The sequence below is a fragment of the Narcine bancroftii genome, chromosome 9 (assembly GCF_036971445.1).
Source record: "Narcine bancroftii isolate sNarBan1 chromosome 9, sNarBan1.hap1, whole genome shotgun sequence".
NCBI classification, from domain to species: Eukaryota; Metazoa; Chordata; class Chondrichthyes; order Torpediniformes; family Narcinidae; genus Narcine; species Narcine bancroftii.
The window spans coordinates 105455474-105475640 of NC_091477.1; the positions used below are offsets into that span (position 1 = coordinate 105455474).

A 20167-nucleotide genomic window follows, 5' to 3' on the forward strand; every position below is an offset into this window, starting at 1 on the left:
TCAAAGTGTTTGGAAAAAGTACGGTCCAAGTACAATACAAACAACAGCAACCAAAAACACTGTCTCTCTACATCGTAGATACCCAGGGACCTTCAGAAGAAACTGGCTACAACACATTTCCCTAGGCTGGCTGGAAATCAGTTTAATACTAAATGTAAACCACACGGACACCTCCCAACCAGAACTCGACCAAATCTTCAACAACAACAACATAGTGGTTTTCCAACAAGAATTGAGGAAAAAAATCAAAGGTGTTCAAGCCAAACTGCAATTAAAAAAATAACATAGAACCAAAATTCTTCAAAGCCAGAACATTCTCATTTGCTAGGAAAGGAAAAATTGAGGCTGAATTAAATAGACTAAAACATGAAGGCATATTAGAACCAATACAATACAGCGATTGGGCAGCGCCCATCGTACCCGTACGAAAAGCAAACTGTGAAATTTGCATTTGCGGCGATTACAAAATCACCAACAATCCATCACTCAAAATACCCGAACACCCAATGCCCAAGGCAGAAGAATTGTTCCAAACACAAAACGGAGGGCAAATATTCACAAAACTAGATTTGTCACAAGCATATCAACAGATAGAATTGGACAAAACAAAATAAAGGGAATATGTGACAATCAATCCCCATCTGGGACTATTCACCTATACACGGGCCTTACGGAACTTCAGCAGCTCCTGAGATTTTTCAAGCAACAACGGACAAATTGCTACATGGACTCTCAGTGGGGTGTTACCTAGATGATATCATCATCACGGGCCAAAACAACAGCGAACACTTACAAAACCTTGAAAAGGTTTTAACCAGACTACAGCAAGCTAATATATGATTACGAAAGGACAAACGTGTCTTAATGTGCCCCTCAGTAACATATGTTGGGTTTACAATCAACAACGAGGGGGTGTAAATGTACCCAGCAGGAACAGAAGCCGTTCGCAAGGCCCCATACCCAACCAACAAATCGGAATTACAGTTCAGTGTCTACACTGAACTAATTCTTTGGTTTGGCTTCGTGGACGAAGATTAATGGAGGGGTAATGTCCACGTCAGCTGCAGGCTCGTTTGTGGCTGACAAGTCCGATGCGGGACAGGCAGACACGGCTCCAGCGGTTGCAGGGGAAAATTGGTTGGTTGGGGTTGGGTGTTGGGTTTTTCCTCCTTTGTCTTTTGTCAGTGAGGTGGGCTCTGCGGTCTTCTTCAAAGGAGGTTGCTGCCTGCCAAACTGTGAGGCGCCAAGATGCACGGTTTGAGGCGATATCAGCCCACTGGCGGTGGTCAATGTGGCAGGCACCAAGAGATTTCTTTAGGCAGTCCTTGTACCTCTTTGGTGCACCTCTGTCTCGGAGGCCAGTGGAGAGCTCGCCATATAACCAATTACTCAAGAAAGATCAAACATGGTAATGGAACAGAGAAACTAAAAACAGTCGATCAATTAAAGGAAATACTAATATCAACAAATAAGGTGCAGATCCACTATGACCCTAGTAAAGAAGTTACACGAACCGTGGATCCTTCACCAGTGGGACTAGGAGCGGTACTATCCCAAATCACAGAAAAAGGTGAGCAACCAGTAGCATTTGCTTCGCGAACATTAACCACAAGAGAACACAATTATGCCCAACTAGAAAAAGTGCATTGTCAATAATTTTTGGTGTAAAAAAAAATTTCACCAATATCTTTTCAGAAATAAATTCACCCTGATCACAGACAACAAGCCTCTTAGTTTAATCCTGGGGCCACACAAAGATAGATCAGTATTAGCTGCAGCCAGAATTCAAAGATGGGCCATGCTACTAGCGGTGTATAACTATGATATAAAACATAAACCAGGAACACAACAGCCATGCAGATGCCTTTTCACGCATGCCGCTACCCAAGACAGAACAACGAGAAAAATTATTAAAAGGAGAGCAGAGGCAGCAGCCGTCAACCAAGAACAACTTCAACAACTGCCCATTACAGCCCAGATGATCGCAAAGGAAACCCGAAAAGAGGCAACACTAAGCAAGATCCCATACTTCACCCTTAATGGGTGGCCCGAATCTGAAGTCATTCCAGAAGACCTAAAACCTTACCACACTTGCTGCCATGAACTATCAGTCGAAGAAGAATGTTTACTATGGGGTACTGTTAGGTCTGCTTTGTTCATGAATGAGTGAGACAAACACCAGACTGAGTCGAAATCAGGGTTCTTTGTTCTTTATTACTGGATTGTAACACTTGCAACTAACAATGTTAGTCGGAGAATGCATTCTGCCGTTATCAGCAAAATGGTGATTTTTTTATACCCTTGGATACGTGCTTAGAACATCATCATATCATTACTTGTCCAATGACTAAAACTGTTGCTATCCTTTCCCTGCTAGCTTCCTGCCTCTCAATCCATCAATGTCTCTCTTATCTTGTAAGTACAAAGATGCATTCACATCTTGTTACAGCCCTGCACAGGGTAACTCCTTACACATTCCCATCTCATGATGTTTTACCTTACAGTACCCATACAATTATTCCAGCCAAATGGCAAACTAACATGTTATCTGAACTACACCACAACCATCCAGCTGGCTCGGATGCATGTCTGGTGGGCCTGCATAGACAGACATTGAAACAACAGTAAGAGAATGCAAAGTATGCAGCCAAAAATGCCACAAGCCAAAGCTAACCCGTGGAAATGGCCATCCAAATCCTGTAGACTGCGCTGGACCATTCATGGGTGAGACTTTCTTAATAGCTGTGGACACACACTCCAAATGGCCAGTAGTTTCACAGCTGAAAAGTACCAAAGCAGATCCCACAATTGACTGTCTATGAGTTATCTTGCCACTTACGGATTGCCTCATGAATTAGTTACAGACAATGGACCTCAATTTATATCAGAACATTTTTAAAAATTTATGTGTGACAATAATATCAGACAGATTTTGTCCGCACCCTATCACCCAAGTACTAATGGGGAGGCAGAACGTTTTGTATAAACATTCAAAAAAGCAATGAAAACCATGAAACTTCTAAATGCCTCCTGGACACACAAAATCGCAGATTTCCTATTGGGATACAGAAACATGTCACATTCTACCACAAAACACACCCCAGCAGAACTAATGTTTAGCAGCAACCTGTGGACCAGGCTGTCCACAGTTTATCCAGATCTGGGTCCCTGATTGCAAAAAAACAGCATCGCCACAGATCTCACCTAGAACCCTGGAAGTGGGCGAGAGAGTTCTGGTACAAGATTATAGACAATATAAAGACCCATGGGTAGTAGGAGTAATCTTACAAATATTGAGCCTTACAAAAACTGTTCTAGTGGGGGACAGATTGTGGATGTGACACATTGACAAATTACGAGCCTTGACTGACACCAAGGTCCATGAACTGCCTCATGAACTGGAGGAGATGGTATCAGATCTGCCGTGGCCTGCCCCAACCATTCCACCCCTCAGACCTAGTTTGGGAGGGGAGCAGAGACCGTCGTAGAGATGAGCAGTCCAGTAACTGAGACACGCAGCCAGGAGGGCAGCGAAGATGGGCCTCGCTGCTGACTCGACTATCTACAGGTCCTGAGCAAAGACTGGCATAGTAAACCATGCCAAGGCAGTCCAAAAGAGAAAGGAGACTACCTGAACGCTTTAAGGACTATGTGCCCCGATTATTATAAAATACTTTCCCTTTTATAATTGGAATAACTCATGAGATGTATTCTAATTCTCACTTGTAGTCCTGGGCCCAATGGAATCTTATTAGCTCGAAGGGGCCCAGTCAGCATTTACTGCACGGGGTGGGGAAAGAGTGTTGGGTACAAGCCCACGTCATGATGTCACCCTTCCATATATATATATATAACCCTGTGTGTCAGTAACCAGGTTAGTCTAATAGAAGTAATGGATGAGAAAGCATCACGTCTCCGAGTCTTAATTGTGTAAGTTCTGTGACAGATTATAGATAATTTTTAGGAGATAAATTGGGGCAGGTTTTTTAGTGTGGGTCACATACAAACACTTTAAAACAGACCTTATTCAAAATACTGGAGCTCTCCTCATGTTAGACAGGATGGCTCCAAGAGCTTTTGCAAAACCTTTGGAGAGTGCCCAAGAGACTTCACTAATGGATTGTTGTTTACAAAAAAGAAACAGATGAAAGTCAGAGCTGCAGGCTGTCTGGAGTGGAACTTGCTGTTCTAAGAGGGTCATGTGGTTTTGCAAACAGGGAGAGTAAAACAAGCTTTTCTCTGAGAGAGATCAGTTCTACAGTGTTACAGTCAGCAGCAGCAGCTGGGACTGGAACAGGACAAGCTGGCAAGCTTGTGGAAAAACCCCATTTGGAAGACGGGTTGTGAGTGCTTAGTTCAGCCTGGTCAAAGACCTTGTGGTTCATGCAAGACGAAAGGACTGGCTGTCTTAATGTTTCACTTGAAATAAGGGAAACAAAAAGGAACTCTGTGGTGACCTGAAAGAAAGGTTATCATCTGGAAAGCCCAGATGGGGCAAGTTTCTTCCACAAGACAGTGATGTGGCTGATTAAAAGGGATCAGTTTGTGTCCAGGAACAACAAATCTCTCTCTGAAAACCGACAACAAAAACCTTCCTGAGCAGTAACCATTTACCTTTCAAGCACCAAAACCTGGTGAACTTCATAAATGTTAAATTCTGTGCACAGTATAAAATTGCCTGCAACCAGTGAACTTGGAGGAATGAGAAGTGAGATTGGACTGCAAATCAAATAACTTTTCTGAACTTACATACACATTACATGCATGTGCGCTTAGAATTAGAAGAGGGCGAAGTTAGTTTATTTAATTTAATAGTAATAAGTTAAAGTGTGATTCTGTTTCCATGTTTAAAGATAATTAAAAGCAACTTTTGTTTAAGTTACCATTTGTCTTGGTGAATGTCTATTGCTGCTTGGTTTTGGGGTCCTCTGGGCTCGTAACAGTACATACACAATACCCAGAACCATTTCTACGTTATGCAATATTAATTCTCCTTTTTCATCTTCGAAGGGACCTGCATTCACTAATGCCAGCCTTTTTTTAATTTAAATAATTATAAAAACTTTTCCAATCAATTTTAAAAAAAATCTTACAACTTCATATTGTACTGCATATTTATTTACCTGAGAAACTGGTCACTTGTTGTTCCACAATGCATAAAAGAATTGGCTATCACTGTTGCTGTATGACAAACTGAGTTTCTAACCGCATCCTGCCAAATAGATAAATTTTGTCAAGTGATATTACAAATGACTTCTTAAATTCTGAAGTTAATCTTAAACACTCAAACACTCACCTTTGTATTTTTTAATATCATAAGGTCTGTGTTATTATTTAGTATTAAAAACTGTAAATGTAACTCAATTGACATTTCACCACTTAATATTTTAATCATTTTTGAATTCTGATCATGCAAAGCCTTGGATTCTGAACTCTGAAAAACAAGATGGAAATATTAGATTTCTTTAAAGCAACATACATTGATCTGAATTACATAAATTATATTTTTACAGTTCATATGGATTTTAAAGTAAGTCAAAGAATCATAATTTATTCCCTAGGACTAATTTTATTCATTTCCAATATTACATTCATATCAGATCCTAATTTTAACAAGCAAAATGTTCAGAAGTCAAAAAACTCCAATATGGCAGAATGCAGTTTACTAAAAAAGTAAAATGTGATCAAAATTACATCAAGAATTTATGTTCACACAAGGAATATAATCAAAAAGTCAATGATTCAATTACTGCTGGACATCACCAGCCATTGCAAGAGTCCCTATCTTTCTTGGAGAAGTCACATAGAACCCAAAATGTCTAAGAAAGGGTATTTATTCCATCTGAGCAAGGTCAGAAGGAAGGGTGAAAAGGAATGGAGAGAAGTGGGAGCAGTGCAAAAAACACAAGAAAGTATTCTTTAGCTTCTCACCAGTTCTGTAGTTTTCATGGATGCAGTTGGGGAGCTTCCTAATTTTTCGTCTGTTTCCATAGTTTCACTAGAGATAGAATTCAAAATATTAATGATAAGATGATGTAAATTTGATTTATTTAACTAGCACTTTCAGCCTTGCTTTAGGATTACAGTTCAATGGTCTTAACATCTTAAGTGTTTCCCTTGGACTACATTAATTTCCTTTCTATGTCTAATTAAAAACAGATCTCAAGCAAACATAATATGCTCTAAATACCCAATATCCATATTTTCACTTTAATATTAAAATACTCACAATTTTGATGCACTACAATTATTCTGTAGAACAGACACGAGTACCTTTAAGGATAAGGTAATTTCTCTCAAATTCAAGATCACTATTTAAATCTGCATCTTCTTCCACGAGATGTAAATGATAGTAACCAAATTAAATCTGATCCATTTCTAATTCTCAGAATACATCCAGAAAATGAATCAAAACATACATGTGGCACAAGATTCATGATAATATTTATGACTACACTCATTCCTCAAGGACAACAGACACTTATCTGTGCAAATCACACACCAGCTGCAAAAGCTGTGGGCCCCAAACTCTGAATATCTGTCAACCTACATGCTTTATAACTCACTACTGCCCTTTCACAGTGCTCAACCTTAACATACTGGTATTTAATTTAGGTTAATTTAGAGATACAGCATGGTTACAGGCCTTTCCAGCCCACAATCCTGCACCACCCAATTGCACTCATATGTCATATGACCAATTAACCCAGTCTTTGGAACATTGGAGGAAACTGGAGCACCTGGAGGAAATCCATCAGTCACAAGGAGAACATACAAACTCTTTATAGACAGCAGCAGTTTCAAACCTGGGTCGCTGGCATTACAATAGCATTGCACTAACCACTATGAGAATTGCACCAGTTATCTAATATCTAAATAATGTCACTCATTATTTAGTAGCTATTCTTATTGAAATCATGGATCTCATGTAAGGCAACATTTTAAAAAGTTAAATGTTGTGTTGTTAGTTTAGCAAAGTATAATTAATAGAAATGCATATCTTGTGTCTTCTTTTGTCATTAATGACAAATAATATATTTCAATTTTTTTTTAAGATTGGGAAATTCTGCAGGTAACTGCCATTTTATTAAAGAAAATAGCAGAGCTATATTTGTGAAATCAAGGCAGGTTCAGAAGGGGTTGCATGGTATCAGCATCTCTACATTTGTATAAAACAACACAGCATATTTATCAACAATAATGCTTGTTACAAGAAAATTCTGTGCTTTTACCTTTCTTTCTCAGTGGTTGGTACAGTACCAGTATTAGTAGAACCTGGTACCACTGCAATAGGAGTGCCTACAGTCTTAAGGTTCTGGATGACACTAGACAAGAATTGTTGGCTGGCACTTTCATACAAGTCAAAACAGATTTGATAAGCCATCAGAAGGTTATCCTCCTTCACAAGTTTTTCCAGGATATCACTGACTGCTTGGGGGTCATCCAGGAAAATGAGGCACTGCAAAAACAACATTTCAGAAGTCAGAACAAATCCCATCTGCAACTGCTCAAAATTTTTCTGCCGTGTGGCAGACCAACTGTGCCACCTGCTGGCATTTATGGCATATTTAATGTTAGCTTTATGGGAAGATCTATCTTTATTCACATTTTCAGATAAAATAAAATCAAGTCTGATCATCTACAACAATGCCTCTCCTAAATGGCAATGATTAAATTTTAAAAATTGCAAACTTTCAGCTGTGTACAGTAAAAGTCCAAAAATCTGGACTGCTTGGGGATTAGGTCAGTCCAGATTTTTAGGATTTTCGGGCAGTAGTTTTAAAATTCAAATTTAAGGAGAATAAAGGATTCAACGGGTAACTTTTGATAGTTTATTGGCAAAACATTTTTCAGATAAAATACGAAGAACAAGAAAATATATATTTATTTGTTCATTTACGCAACTTCTGTGGTGCTTATGCATGCTCGCACGTCCACAAAAGCCCACTAAATTTTAAAAGTTTGAGTTTTCGAGAAGTCCAGATTATTGAGTGGTGCAGATTTCTGGCATCTGGATTTTTGTACTTTTACTTTTATCTGCTCAACAATAATGTACAACTGCAAAGTGATTTAAGATCATGGTCAAATCTAACCACCTGCTGGCACAGGGTGTCTTGCATTTGCATGATAAAAGGCAGATGTTTTCCTCATTAATTTTTTAAAAATCAATACAATCTCATCTTCATGAGGAAGTCGAAATACATGTCAAATAGTAAACGATTTTATATAGGAAGTGCTTGCTTTTGTATCAAAACTTGTCCATAATTTCTCATTGGAAGCTTCAATGCATCTTCTTAATGAATTTATCTTTCTGTCTCTCACTTCTAATTCTTCTTGCTCAGCACAGTTAAACCAAATAAAAATCATGTGTTGATTCAAGGAAGACTAAGATGGCTGAAGGCAATGCACCAAAAAAAATGTAATGGTCTTCAATAGATATCATTATAAAAAAATTTCTAGCGTGTATAAAAATGTCTGTAATGAAGGCCATCAGGGCAGATGAGAGTGGAAGATACAGGAGGAACTCCATTGTCTGGCATTTGGTGACGATCCAAAATAAAATATGATTGGGAATGGGGAGGTACACATTACAAATGATAACTTTATACAATTCTTACTTGTCATGAAATACTTATAAAGCGTATTTGAATAAAATATAAACAGAAAATTCAAGAGATACTCAATAGGTTAAACAGCATCCATGGAGAGACAAGACAAAAAGTAAAATTTCAGCTCTTTCTGGTTAACCCATCCAGTTTTTCAAGTATATTCTGTTTTTCATTACTTTGTGTAGGTTGGCACCAATTATAAATGCTCCCATAAAAGCACTACTGAACTTTTTTTTTAAATACCAGTATGAAGATCTGTGACAGAACTTGAAAATAGTATTACCTGACACACATTAATAAAGTCTGGTTTTTCAAGATTCATATACAGCTTGACAAGAACACGAAGGACTTCATTTCTGAATTGCTTATTTTGCATCAGTGACATGCATACTTTAACACTATATGCAAGCATTCCAGAGATATCATTCTGTAGAGGAAGAGAATAATTAAATATGACACCATTCAACAAACATTGTTTCCTTAGTAATATAGTAAATGGCGGTAGTCTGATAAATCCATACTTTAAAAAAGGCATTCTACTTCCTGTAATTAACAACAATTTTTAATTAACCACAAGGATGCAATACAAATTCATCTCTTCCATGACCCTATTTAAAACTTCCATATTAGATTGTTTTAATAGAATTCGTATTACAATTTTAGTCAATCAAAAATACAATGAGGTAGAAAAAATATTGTAGTACAGGTACACAATCCTTTATCCGGAACCCTTGGGGGACGGTGTGTTCTGAATTTCAGACTTTTCCGGATTTCGGAAAGTCAGATTTAAGCCCACCCAAATTGTGCTGCGGCATCCACACCCCCACCCCTCCTCGCCCGCCCGACTTGCGCTGCTGGTCTCTCTCTCCACTTTCCGAATTTTGGAGCTTTCCGGATTTTAGATGTCTGGATAAAGGATTGTGTACCTGTACTTCATAAACACTAATATTACAATAAAACATACTTACAGATTCGAGAATCACTTTCTCAAAAACATCAAGCCTCCTAGTCTCCAAAGCAATACCGATTGCCTGTTTGTACTTGTGGTCATCAAAGCACCGCTGGAACATCTTATTCACAATACCTTCTAATCGAGGGTCAATAGCTTTCTCCTCACCATCTGGTAGTTCTCTATTTTCAACTCGAAGTTTTGTATAATGATCAATGCATTTAGCTACGACAAGGAAACATGAACAATTAAACTACTATAATCTTTGTTGATATGTGCAGTCACTATTGCTCAACCTTGCCTTTAGGAGCTGGAGTTCCCAATCCTCCATAGCTGTCAAAATAAAATACTGCCTTCTAACAATTAAAAGCTGGTTTATTTATTTGACCAATATTGAGTTGACAAACATTTCGCCCAAAGTTACCCTTTGCTTCCTAGAGATGCAGCATCTATATTTATTGAAGAAGGAAAAAATAGATAAAGCATTTGTGCAGGAAACGTATCTAACTGAAGCGGAACATAAACTAAAGAGAGACTGGGTAGGACACGTAATGGCACAAGTGACATTCCCTGATTCTTTCCCATTGTCTTTGCAAATTATCCTTCAATTTACCTTTTGAAGACACTGAAATTGTCCCTCTATCTATTTTTCCTGAACCAGTCATATCCTTGTGCACTTCCATCATGTGCCTGACTAAGCTCAAAGAACTACATCAGCTTCATCAGTCTAATCATGTACTTCCTTTGTCCAGGAAAATCTTTTCTACATCCTCTGCAGTATCTTCACAACATCTACTAAAATCAGAGATCAGAATTGGGCACAATACTTCAGTTAAAAACATGAAAGTCTGCAGACGCTGTGATTGTAGTTCCACTTTGAGGAAGGGCTCAGTCCTGAAATGTTGGTAATGTATCTTTCCTATGGATGCTGGAAGACCTGCTGAGTTACTCCAGCATTTCTGTGTTTTAACAATGTTTCAATTGTGCCTTCTCATATTTTATACAAGTTCAAATCAAGTTCTTATTTTGCCACTTGAATCCCAGGATTTAATTTGCATTACTAACCACTCTCACACAATTCTCTGGCACAAATAAATTCAGATCTATGTCTATCCACACCCTTTACATGGTTTTCCTGTTTGTCATAAAGTGTCAATTGACATTGATCTGTACTGTTTCATCAACCAGTTATTTACCTACTTAGTTAGCCTATTTATTTTGCACATTCTTTCAACCCTCCTCACTCTTTAACTACAATTCCAAGCTTCATGTGCAATTTTGAAAACTGTCTCTACATACTCATGTCTGATTTACTCATACATATTAAAATTGAATGGTCTCAGGATCAATATCTTAGAAAATTCATTATTTGATATCTTCCACTGTTTTTAAAAAAACTAAAAAAAGTTTCCACTACTCAGGCTTAATTTCCTTTAAGAATAATCTCAGAGACAAGAGGCCCAGCAAGAAGAGGCCCGACAAAGAGATACAAGCAGCTCATCAGGAAAAACAGAAGAGACACAGACACAAAGAGAAGAAGACAAACACAGATACAGATATAGAAGAAGAGGAAGAAGAAGACCAAGATCTTCACAGAGAAATAGAAGGTAAAAACTGATGGACAATGAGAAATAAAAGGTAAAACTGATGAACAGAATATAGATAAAGTCTTTTTTGAAGAACAAATGAGATCACTAAAAGAATGGTTTTCATTTAGAGTTTAATGCAATTAAAAGGAAAATGAAAAGAACAGAAGATAAAATACAAAGGTTAGAACTGGTAATGACAGAAATAGGGAAAAGAGTAGAGAGTGTGGAAGAGCGGGAAATGGCTGTAGAAATGGAAGTAAATGACTCAAGAGAAAAATTGGAAGAAAGTGACAAAAAAATTAAAGAGACACAATAGTTGTTATCTCAGAAAATTGATATGTTGTAAAATTATAGTAGGCAAAACAACATAAAAATAGTGGGCATGAAGAAGGGTGAAGGCACAGACATGAAGGAATTTATAAAAGGATGGAACCCAAAGGTCCTAGGAACGACAGAAATGCAGGAAGAAATGGAAATAGAAAGGGCACACAGAGCATTAGCTCCGAAACCATAGGCACATCAAAAACCAAGATCCATCTTAATAAAATTTTTTGAGATACACGACAAGAGAAAATATACTGGAACGGGCAAGGAATAAAATCAGAGAAGATAATAAACCATTGGAATACAAGGGTCAAAAAATATTTTTTTACCCAGACATAAGCTTTGAACTCTTAAAGAGGAGGAAATCAAATTCATATTAAGACATGGAGCCGTGCTTAAAAAATTTAGACCCGGGGAGCAAAACAGATTGTTCTCGGATCCAGAGAAAGCGCAAGAATTCGCAGAACGTTTGCAGGACAGGAGAAGAGATGAAGAGATGTAACAAGAATGATGAATGGCGATAAAATATATATATAAAGATGTAAAAACAATGTATATGTAAAGAACTAAAGAGGGAAAAGAGAAGGGAAGGGAGTAAGGGGGAAAAAAGAAGAGAGAGAGCTTTGTTATATGTGTTAAAAAAAAAGTGTTTTCTGGAGAGGGCTGGGTGGAGGGGGAATGACCGTCACTGCAAAATCAGTTGACACTGCAAACAAGATCGCAACCCAAATGAAAAGGGGAGTTGTGGTGCCCGGCAAGGGGTATGGGGCCACTCGGGGGGGGGGGGGGGAACTTTTGGGGTTAAGGTATTAGGAGATGTGGGAACTGCGGGGGTACTTTATGTCTTAAATGTGTTGTCGTATATTAAGTGTAATAAGAGAAAACTAAGAGATGAAAATGGGGAAACGGGGGATGGAGGTGGTGAAGAGGTGGAAAAGAGGTTCATGCAAGCTATAAGATGGCCATGTTGAACTATATGACTATAAACATTAATGGAATACATAACCAAATTAAAAGGAAGAGGCTACTAAATTTATTGAAGAAGGAAAAAATAGATAAAGCATTTGTGCAGGAAATGCATCTAACTAAAGAGAGACTGGGTAGGACATGTAACGGCAGCATCCTATAATTCAAAAGCTAGAGGTGTTGCCATACTAGTTAACAAAACTGTACCAATCAAAATAGAGGAGGAAATAATAGATCCGGCAGGGAAGTATGCAATGGTAGAGTGTCAGATATACTCAGAATTTTGGAATTTGCTCAATATATACGCATCTAACGGATCAAAAGTTTATGCAGGATATTTTTTTTGAAGATTGCAGACACACAAGGAAATATATTGATAGGAGGGGATTTTAACCTTAATTTGGACCCGATATTAGATAAAACTGGACAAAAGTCAAGTAAAAAGAATAAAGTAGCCAAATTTATAGTTAAATCAATGCAGGAAATGAAATTTCCTGGCAACGCCCAAGAGAGAAGGAATTTTCATATTATTCGAGTAGGCACAAAACTTACTCAAGGATTGATATGTTTTTGTTGTCAGCCCATATTCAAGGGAGAGTTAGGAAAACTGAGTATAAAGCTAGACTACTATCAGATCATTTGCCCCTATTATTAGCAATAGAACTGGAGGACATCCCACCAAGAACATATAGATGGAGGTTAAACTCCATGCTACTTAAGAGACAGGAATTTAGGGAGTTTATTGAATGCCATATTAAAACATACTTTGAAATAAATGCAGGATCAGTGAAAGACAAATTTATATTTTGGAAGCAATGAAAGCCTTCATTAGAGGGCAGATAATAAGTTGTGACTAAGATGAAAATGGATTATAAATCGGGAAATAGAGCAGTTGGAAAGGGAGATAGTAAGTACAGAAAAGGAATTAGTAAAATGGGATGATATAACGAAAAGGAGAGAATTGGTGGACAAAAAAATTAAATATGAAACATTACAAACGTACAAGTTGGAGAAGAACATAATGAAAACAAAGCAAAAGTATTACGAACTGGGAGAAAAAACACAAAGTATTAGCCTAGAAACTTAAAACAGAACAAGCTAAAAGAACGATACTGGCATCAAGGAAAAAGGACAAACAAATTACATATAATCCAACAGAGATTAATGAAAATTTTAAGGAATTTTATGAACAATTGTATCAAACTGAGAATGAAGGGAAAGATGATAAAATAGAGGAATTTTTAGCTAAAATTGAACTGCTGAAATTGCAAGAAGAGGAACAAAACAAACTAATAAAACCATTTAAAATAGAGGAACTACAGGATATATTAAAAAAGAGCTGCCGAACAATAAAACACCAGGAGAGGATGGATTTCCAATAAAATTTTATAAAACATTTAAAGAGTTATTAATTCCTCCTCTCCTGGAAGAAATGAACCAGATAGAAGAAACACAAAACTTGCCAGATTCATGTAAGACAGCAATAATTACAGTAATACCAAAGACGGCAAAGGATTCACTAACACCAGCATCATATAGACCAATATCTCTACTTAACTCAGACTATAAGATAATAGCAAAATTATTTGCAAACAGATTGGCCGATTGTGTACCTAAAATAGTAAAACAAGATCAAACTGGATATATTAAGGAAAGATGAACAGCGGACAATGTCTGCAAACTTATTAATCTAATCCATGCATTTCAAGGAAATAAGAAACCAACAGTGGCTGTTGCTCTAGACACAGAAAAAGCCTTTGACAGTGTAGAGTGGAATTACTTATTTAAAGTATTACAAAAGTTGAATCTACCAGAAAAATATATCAATTGGGTTAAAGCATTGTATAATGGACCGTTGGCGAAGGTAACAGTAAATGGATATGTATTGAGTCATTTTAAATTAATTAGGTCAACTAGAAGAGGATGTCCACTATCTCCCTCATTGTTCACCTTAGCAACAGAACCTTTGGCAGAACTGATAAGAATAGAAAATAAAATAAAAGGGATAAAAATAAAGGAGGAGTATAAAATCAGCTTATTTGCGGATGACATCATAGTATACCTAACAGAACCAGAGGTATTAGTAAAAGAATTACATAAGAAATTGAAGTAATATGGATAAGTATCGGGGTACAAGATCAATGCAAATAAAAGTGGTGATGCCAATGAATAACGCAGACTATACAGAATTTAAAAAAGAATCACCATTTAAATGGCAAGCACAAGTAATCCGATATCTAGGGATCAGGTTAGATAATAACTTAAGCCACTTGTACAAACTAAATTATCAGCCACTAATAAAGAAATTGCAAGAAGACTTAGAACAATGGAAAGAATTACCGCTAACGTTGATAGGGAGGGTAAGCGGCATTAAAATGAACGTGTTCCCAAGGATACAATACTTATTTCAAACGTTACCAATATCCTAACAGAAAAATTCTTTAAGGAACTAAAGAGAATAATAAGGAAATTCTTGTGGAAAGCGAGGAATCCAAGGATAGCGTTAGATCAATTAACATAGAAGTATAATCAAGGTGGTTTACAGTTACCAAATTTTAGAAATTATTATAGAGCCGCACAATTGAGGTATTTATCAGATTTTTACCAGATAAGGGAAAAACCAGACTGGACTAAGATAGAACTAGATAAAATAGGGGAAAAGGTACCAGAACATATACTTTATAAGTGGGATGAAAAGCTGGTGCAATATAAAAACTCGCCAGTACTGCTTCATTTACTTAATACATGGAAGAAGATCCACTTAGAAAGGAAAAAAAACGAATGATCAAATACCAAAAATACTATTGATGCAAAATCCGCTAATCCCTTTTACAATAGACAACCTTTCCTTTAGAGAATGGGAGAGAAAAGGAATCAAAAGAATAGAAAACTGTTTTTTGGAAAATAATTTATTAACATTTGAACAGTTGAAGTACAAATATGGAATAACTCATGGTACAATGTTTGCATATCATCAATTGAAAGCTTATTTAAAGTATAAATTGGGAAACAGCTTGAGATTACCTGAAGGAAGCAGCTTTGAATATGTGATTACAGACACAATGATAATCAAAAGATTTATAACAAACATGTACATTAAGCTGCAAGATAAGGAAAATGAAATAAACTATAAACTAAGCAGAAGTGGGAAAAGGATCTAAACATAAAGATAAAAAATGAAGTATGGGAAAAGTTATGTTCTGGAACTATGAAGAATACAATAAACACAAGGTTACGCATGATACAGTATAATTGGTTACACAGGGTATATATTACTCCTCAAAAATTAAAAAAATGGGATTCAACATTATCAGATAGATGTTTTTGCTGTAAGAAGAAAATGGGAACAACATTACATGCAACTTGGGCATGTACGAAAGTAAATACGTTTTGGGAAGAATTAAATCAGATACTAAATAAAATTACAAAAGTTAACATACCAAAAAAAAAGAGATATTTCTTTTAAGTAAAATAACTAGGGAATTAAGCCTCAAATTGGATAACGTGCAAAAAAATTCATTATGATAGCCTTAGCGATAGCAAAAAAATGTATAATATCAACTTGGAAAATGGAAGAGAACATGAGTATACAGCAATGGTATATGGAAATGAATAAATGTATTTCATTGGAAAAAATAACATATAATTTAAAAATTAAAGTCACAATGTTTGAACAAATTTGGGAACCATACATGGAACATATCTGAGAGAGCTTGCCTACAACCTCCATCCCCTAAAATGAGAATGAAAATGATAAGAAGACAAAACGACTAGATTCAGTGTGTAATAAATAGATGATGCAATTTTCTTGTTTATTTTCCTTTGTGTGAAAATATCGTTTTATGGTTTTATTGTATTGCACATGTTGAATATTTATGGGTAGTGGAGGGGGGTGGGTAGAGGGGAGGGAGGGAAGGGTGGGTAAAAAGGGGAGAAAAGACCTCTGTGTAAATTTAATGAGATATGTTTGTACATATTTTGGTTGATATGGTTCACAGTGTGAAAAATAAAAAATTATATTAAATAAAAGAATAATCTCAGAGCAACATAGTGGGGCGGAGACCTGGATTCAATCCTGAGCTTGGGTGTTTAAATTTAAATTTTAGACAAACAGCACAGTAATAGGTTATTTTGGCCCACGAGTCCATGCCGCCCAATTTACACCCCATTAACCTACACTGTTGGTACATTTCAAATGGTGGGAGGAAACCGGAGCCCCTGGGGAAAACCTACGCAGACACTGGGAGAACATACAAATTTCTTAGACAGCTCGGGATTTGAACCCCGACCCCGGTCCCGATCGCTGGTGCTGTAACAGTGTTGCACTAACTGCTTCGCTAACTGTGTTGCCCATTATTTGTGTAGTTTATGTGAAGTCTGCTTGTGACGGTATGGGTGTCCCCACATCCTAAAGTTAACATGTTAACTGGCCATTTTAAATTAATTCGTGTGTGTGTGTGTGTGTGTGTGTGTGTATGTGTAAGTGAGAGAGTCTGGAAAAAGGCATGGGAGAATAAAATGAGATTGATGAAAGATTAGTGTAAATAGATGAACAATGGTTGGTGTTGGCTTGATTTCCATGCTGTGACTTTAATGATTACATTACCTTCTTACACATTTTAAAGAGAAAATATTCCAATGTTTGGAGATATGCCTTGCACAAAGGAAAATTATTGTTGGAGGTCAATCATACCAAGGCATCACTGCAGAATAACATGTCCCCAACCTCCATCAGTTGTTTCATCAATGATCTCCCTTCCATAAAACAGTCAGAAGTCTGGATGTTTGATGATGTTACTCAGTGTTCAACTCACAACACCTTGGCAATTGAAGCTGTCCACATCTTCATGCCAGGACTGCTAGGAGACTAGCCAGTCAATAAGTGCCATCACTGAGCCACAGACGAACCAATCTAATCCTTCTTATTTAACATTACCATTGTTGAGTCCCCAACTTAAACATCAAAGACAAGACTATTGAGTAGCAGCTCAATAAAACCAGTCACACAAATGGTGCAAATAAGGCAATATTAACTATTTGGTACCTTAAAGCATAAAACTCTCTGGCAGGCAATCACAAAGCCTTTCCACTCACCATCTACCACTCACAAATATGTAATGTAATGGAATATTCTCCTCTTGACATAAATGTAGCACCAAAAAATTCAAGGTCAACACAATCCAGAAAAAGGCATCCAGTCAGCTACTCCAAGCCTTAATGATCTCCACTAGCATGCAATAGCTGCACGGTGCACCATATGTAACATGCACTTGAATTTTATACTTTGAATGTAGTTCCCAACCCTCCATCTTCTAGAAAAAGAGAATTAGACATATAGGAATGCCACCCTCTACAGCTTCCCATCCAAATCACACACGGTCTTGATCTCGAAATATATGACTATTCATTCATTGTCACTGGATTAAAATCCTAGAGTGGTGCAGTTAGCACACCACTATTAAAACACCAGTGCACCAGGATCGAATCCAGTGCTGTATATAAAAAGTTAGTACATTCGCTCCAAGACCACCTGGATTTCCTCTGGGTTATCCAGTTTCTTCCCACCCTCCAAACTGCACAGAGTTTGTAGGCTAATTGGTGAATTTGGGCTGCACAGGCTTGTGGGCTGGAAGGGCCTGTTACTGTGCTGTACCTCTAAAATAAATTTTTTAAATTCTACCTGACAATGTAAAAGTACTTTCATTAGAAGGTCTACAACAGTTCAAGCAGCTGGTTTATCACTACCTTTACAAGGAGAAGCAGGACAGATAATAGTTATTAACCATATCATATGCTTAAAAATATTAGAGAACTTGGAAACTGGGATAAACTACATCAGAATTGTTTTGTAATTAACAAGTGCAGCAAGATTACAAATGGATAAATTAGAAAATTAAATTTCTCAAATATATAATTTTTAAAATTTAATAGTGCAGGAAAGGTAACGCTGGTGCTGGGGGAAGACCCAGGAAAGTGGGGAGCAGACACATTGCTGTTCCAAACAGTTCAACCGCTCAGTCCTAATGCCAGCGCCTCCGTATAGGCTTTAAACAGCCTGTTAAAGGAGGCAATTGTGTTTTATTTTAACCCAAGATAGCAGTGCCTTTGCTTGGAAGCGGCCACGAGGAGTTGCATAGCTCTGGGGCAATAGTGGACCACTGCAGGGCACCAGAAACGGGAAGAACACCCCCAGTTGAGAAGGAGAAACAGTGGAGATGGCCCTATAGTACAGCGACCATGGCAGCGAAACAGCGCGGTGCTCAGTGGCTGAGTGACCAACACAGCGTCTTACGATCAGAGAAATGGCTCATGGGAACTAGGCATCAGAACTGCAATTTGAAAGGGTGCTGCGGGCAAGAAGGGCTCACAAAGTGCCTTGGGTGCTGAAGGCTTCCTGATCGTGTGAGAGGTTTAAATCTGAAGCCCAAGTTTCTGATGAATCAAACAGGAGTCTGTGCAGCTACAGAGGCTGCAGGAGCACTGGAGTCAAATCCACAGACACTCAGTGACTCTGAGGGGATTCTCTTTCGCTTCTTTTTCTCGTACTGTAAGGGGTGCTGGGCGACATTAATGGTGACTCTGTCTTATGGCAGGGAGAAGGCAATTTGGTGCAATATTGCTGTTCTTTACTATAAAGGAATCTTAAATCTAAAAGCAAGTGCAAAAGCTCAAAAGATCATCTACCTTTAGTACAAAATAATTAACTATTACTTTTAAGTAACAATAAAAATAACCATGCAGCAAATCACCAAATTAATATTCAAAGGATAGGAATTAAGAAGACTGCTAACCTATAATGGTTTCCACATATTCGGATTCATCATTAACATTGAATAGGTCTCCAGCTCCAAGCGCATAGTTCAAGGATTCCTCAAAGGCTCCAAGATGGTAAAAAACTTTAGATGCCACCAAGGCAGCAAACTCTCGACTCCGGAATGTCTCATCTTCATATAGTTCCTCACTAAAAATGAACACAGTTTACAAGTAGAATGTTGATACTTGTGAATTAAAGTGCTGTCTGGTATGCAAGCAAATTTTGTCATTCCTTTTCATTTATTTGTGAATAGTAGAATTAGCCTATCCACAGGATACTGGCAATGTACTGCTTGTTAATCATTTGGAAACAGATAATTTTTTCTAACCACCTGCAACTTATTTGCATTAAGATCGTCCTCAAGTTTACCCACATCTGAAAAATGGAAAATGCATAATGATTATAACATTTTAGCCAGAATTCAAAAATCCTAGGAGCAAGAGAAACTTAAACTCCCATCTCCGATTCTTGAGTCTAACAAATGGGAGTCAGCAACTAAAGCGAAATGTCAAAATTACAATTATATTTTACGTACTTATGCAAAGTTTGAGAGCTGAAACATCTGACTGGATATTTCATTGAAAACTGAGAGAAATACAGAAAGTGCATGGATATCCTTTTTAAAAGTGCAACAGCAAACTTGAAATCAATGATACAATATTATTCTTAAAAGTAGTAACAATGATGTAACAAGGCAATTAAATATAGAATGATTTTCAAAGCTCTACTGCGCACATTTTTTATGGTGTCCACCAATTCGAATTGCCAAAAACTAATCAGAAAGCAAAATATTCAAACAACAGAAATTCCTTACATTTTAACCACCGATTCTGAAATTTCAGCCCAGAAGTCATTGACTACAGAGTTTAGCTTGTGAAGAGCAAACTCCTGGAACAGAAAAACAAATATTAAGTAA

At 37.2% G+C, this 20167-nt stretch overlaps 1 protein-coding gene across 1 annotated transcript in view; it reads right to left on the minus strand.

Annotated features, from left to right (window-relative positions):
* psmd1 (proteasome 26S subunit, non-ATPase 1) overlaps positions 1-20167 on the minus strand; it is a 93550-nt gene that overhangs the window by 63433 nt on the left and 9950 nt on the right. Inside the window, exons 3-10 of the mRNA XM_069897161.1 lie at positions 20066-20139; positions 19229-19398; positions 9578-9783; positions 8893-9036; positions 7233-7459; positions 5932-5998; positions 5297-5434; positions 5124-5212 (exon numbers count right to left, since the gene is read on the minus strand). Of these exons, the coding sequence (XP_069753262.1) occupies positions 5124-5212; positions 5297-5434; positions 5932-5998; positions 7233-7459; positions 8893-9036; positions 9578-9783; positions 19229-19398; positions 20066-20139 (1115 nt within the window). The remainder of the gene's footprint in view (positions 1-5123; positions 5213-5296; positions 5435-5931; positions 5999-7232; positions 7460-8892; positions 9037-9577; positions 9784-19228; positions 19399-20065; positions 20140-20167) is intronic.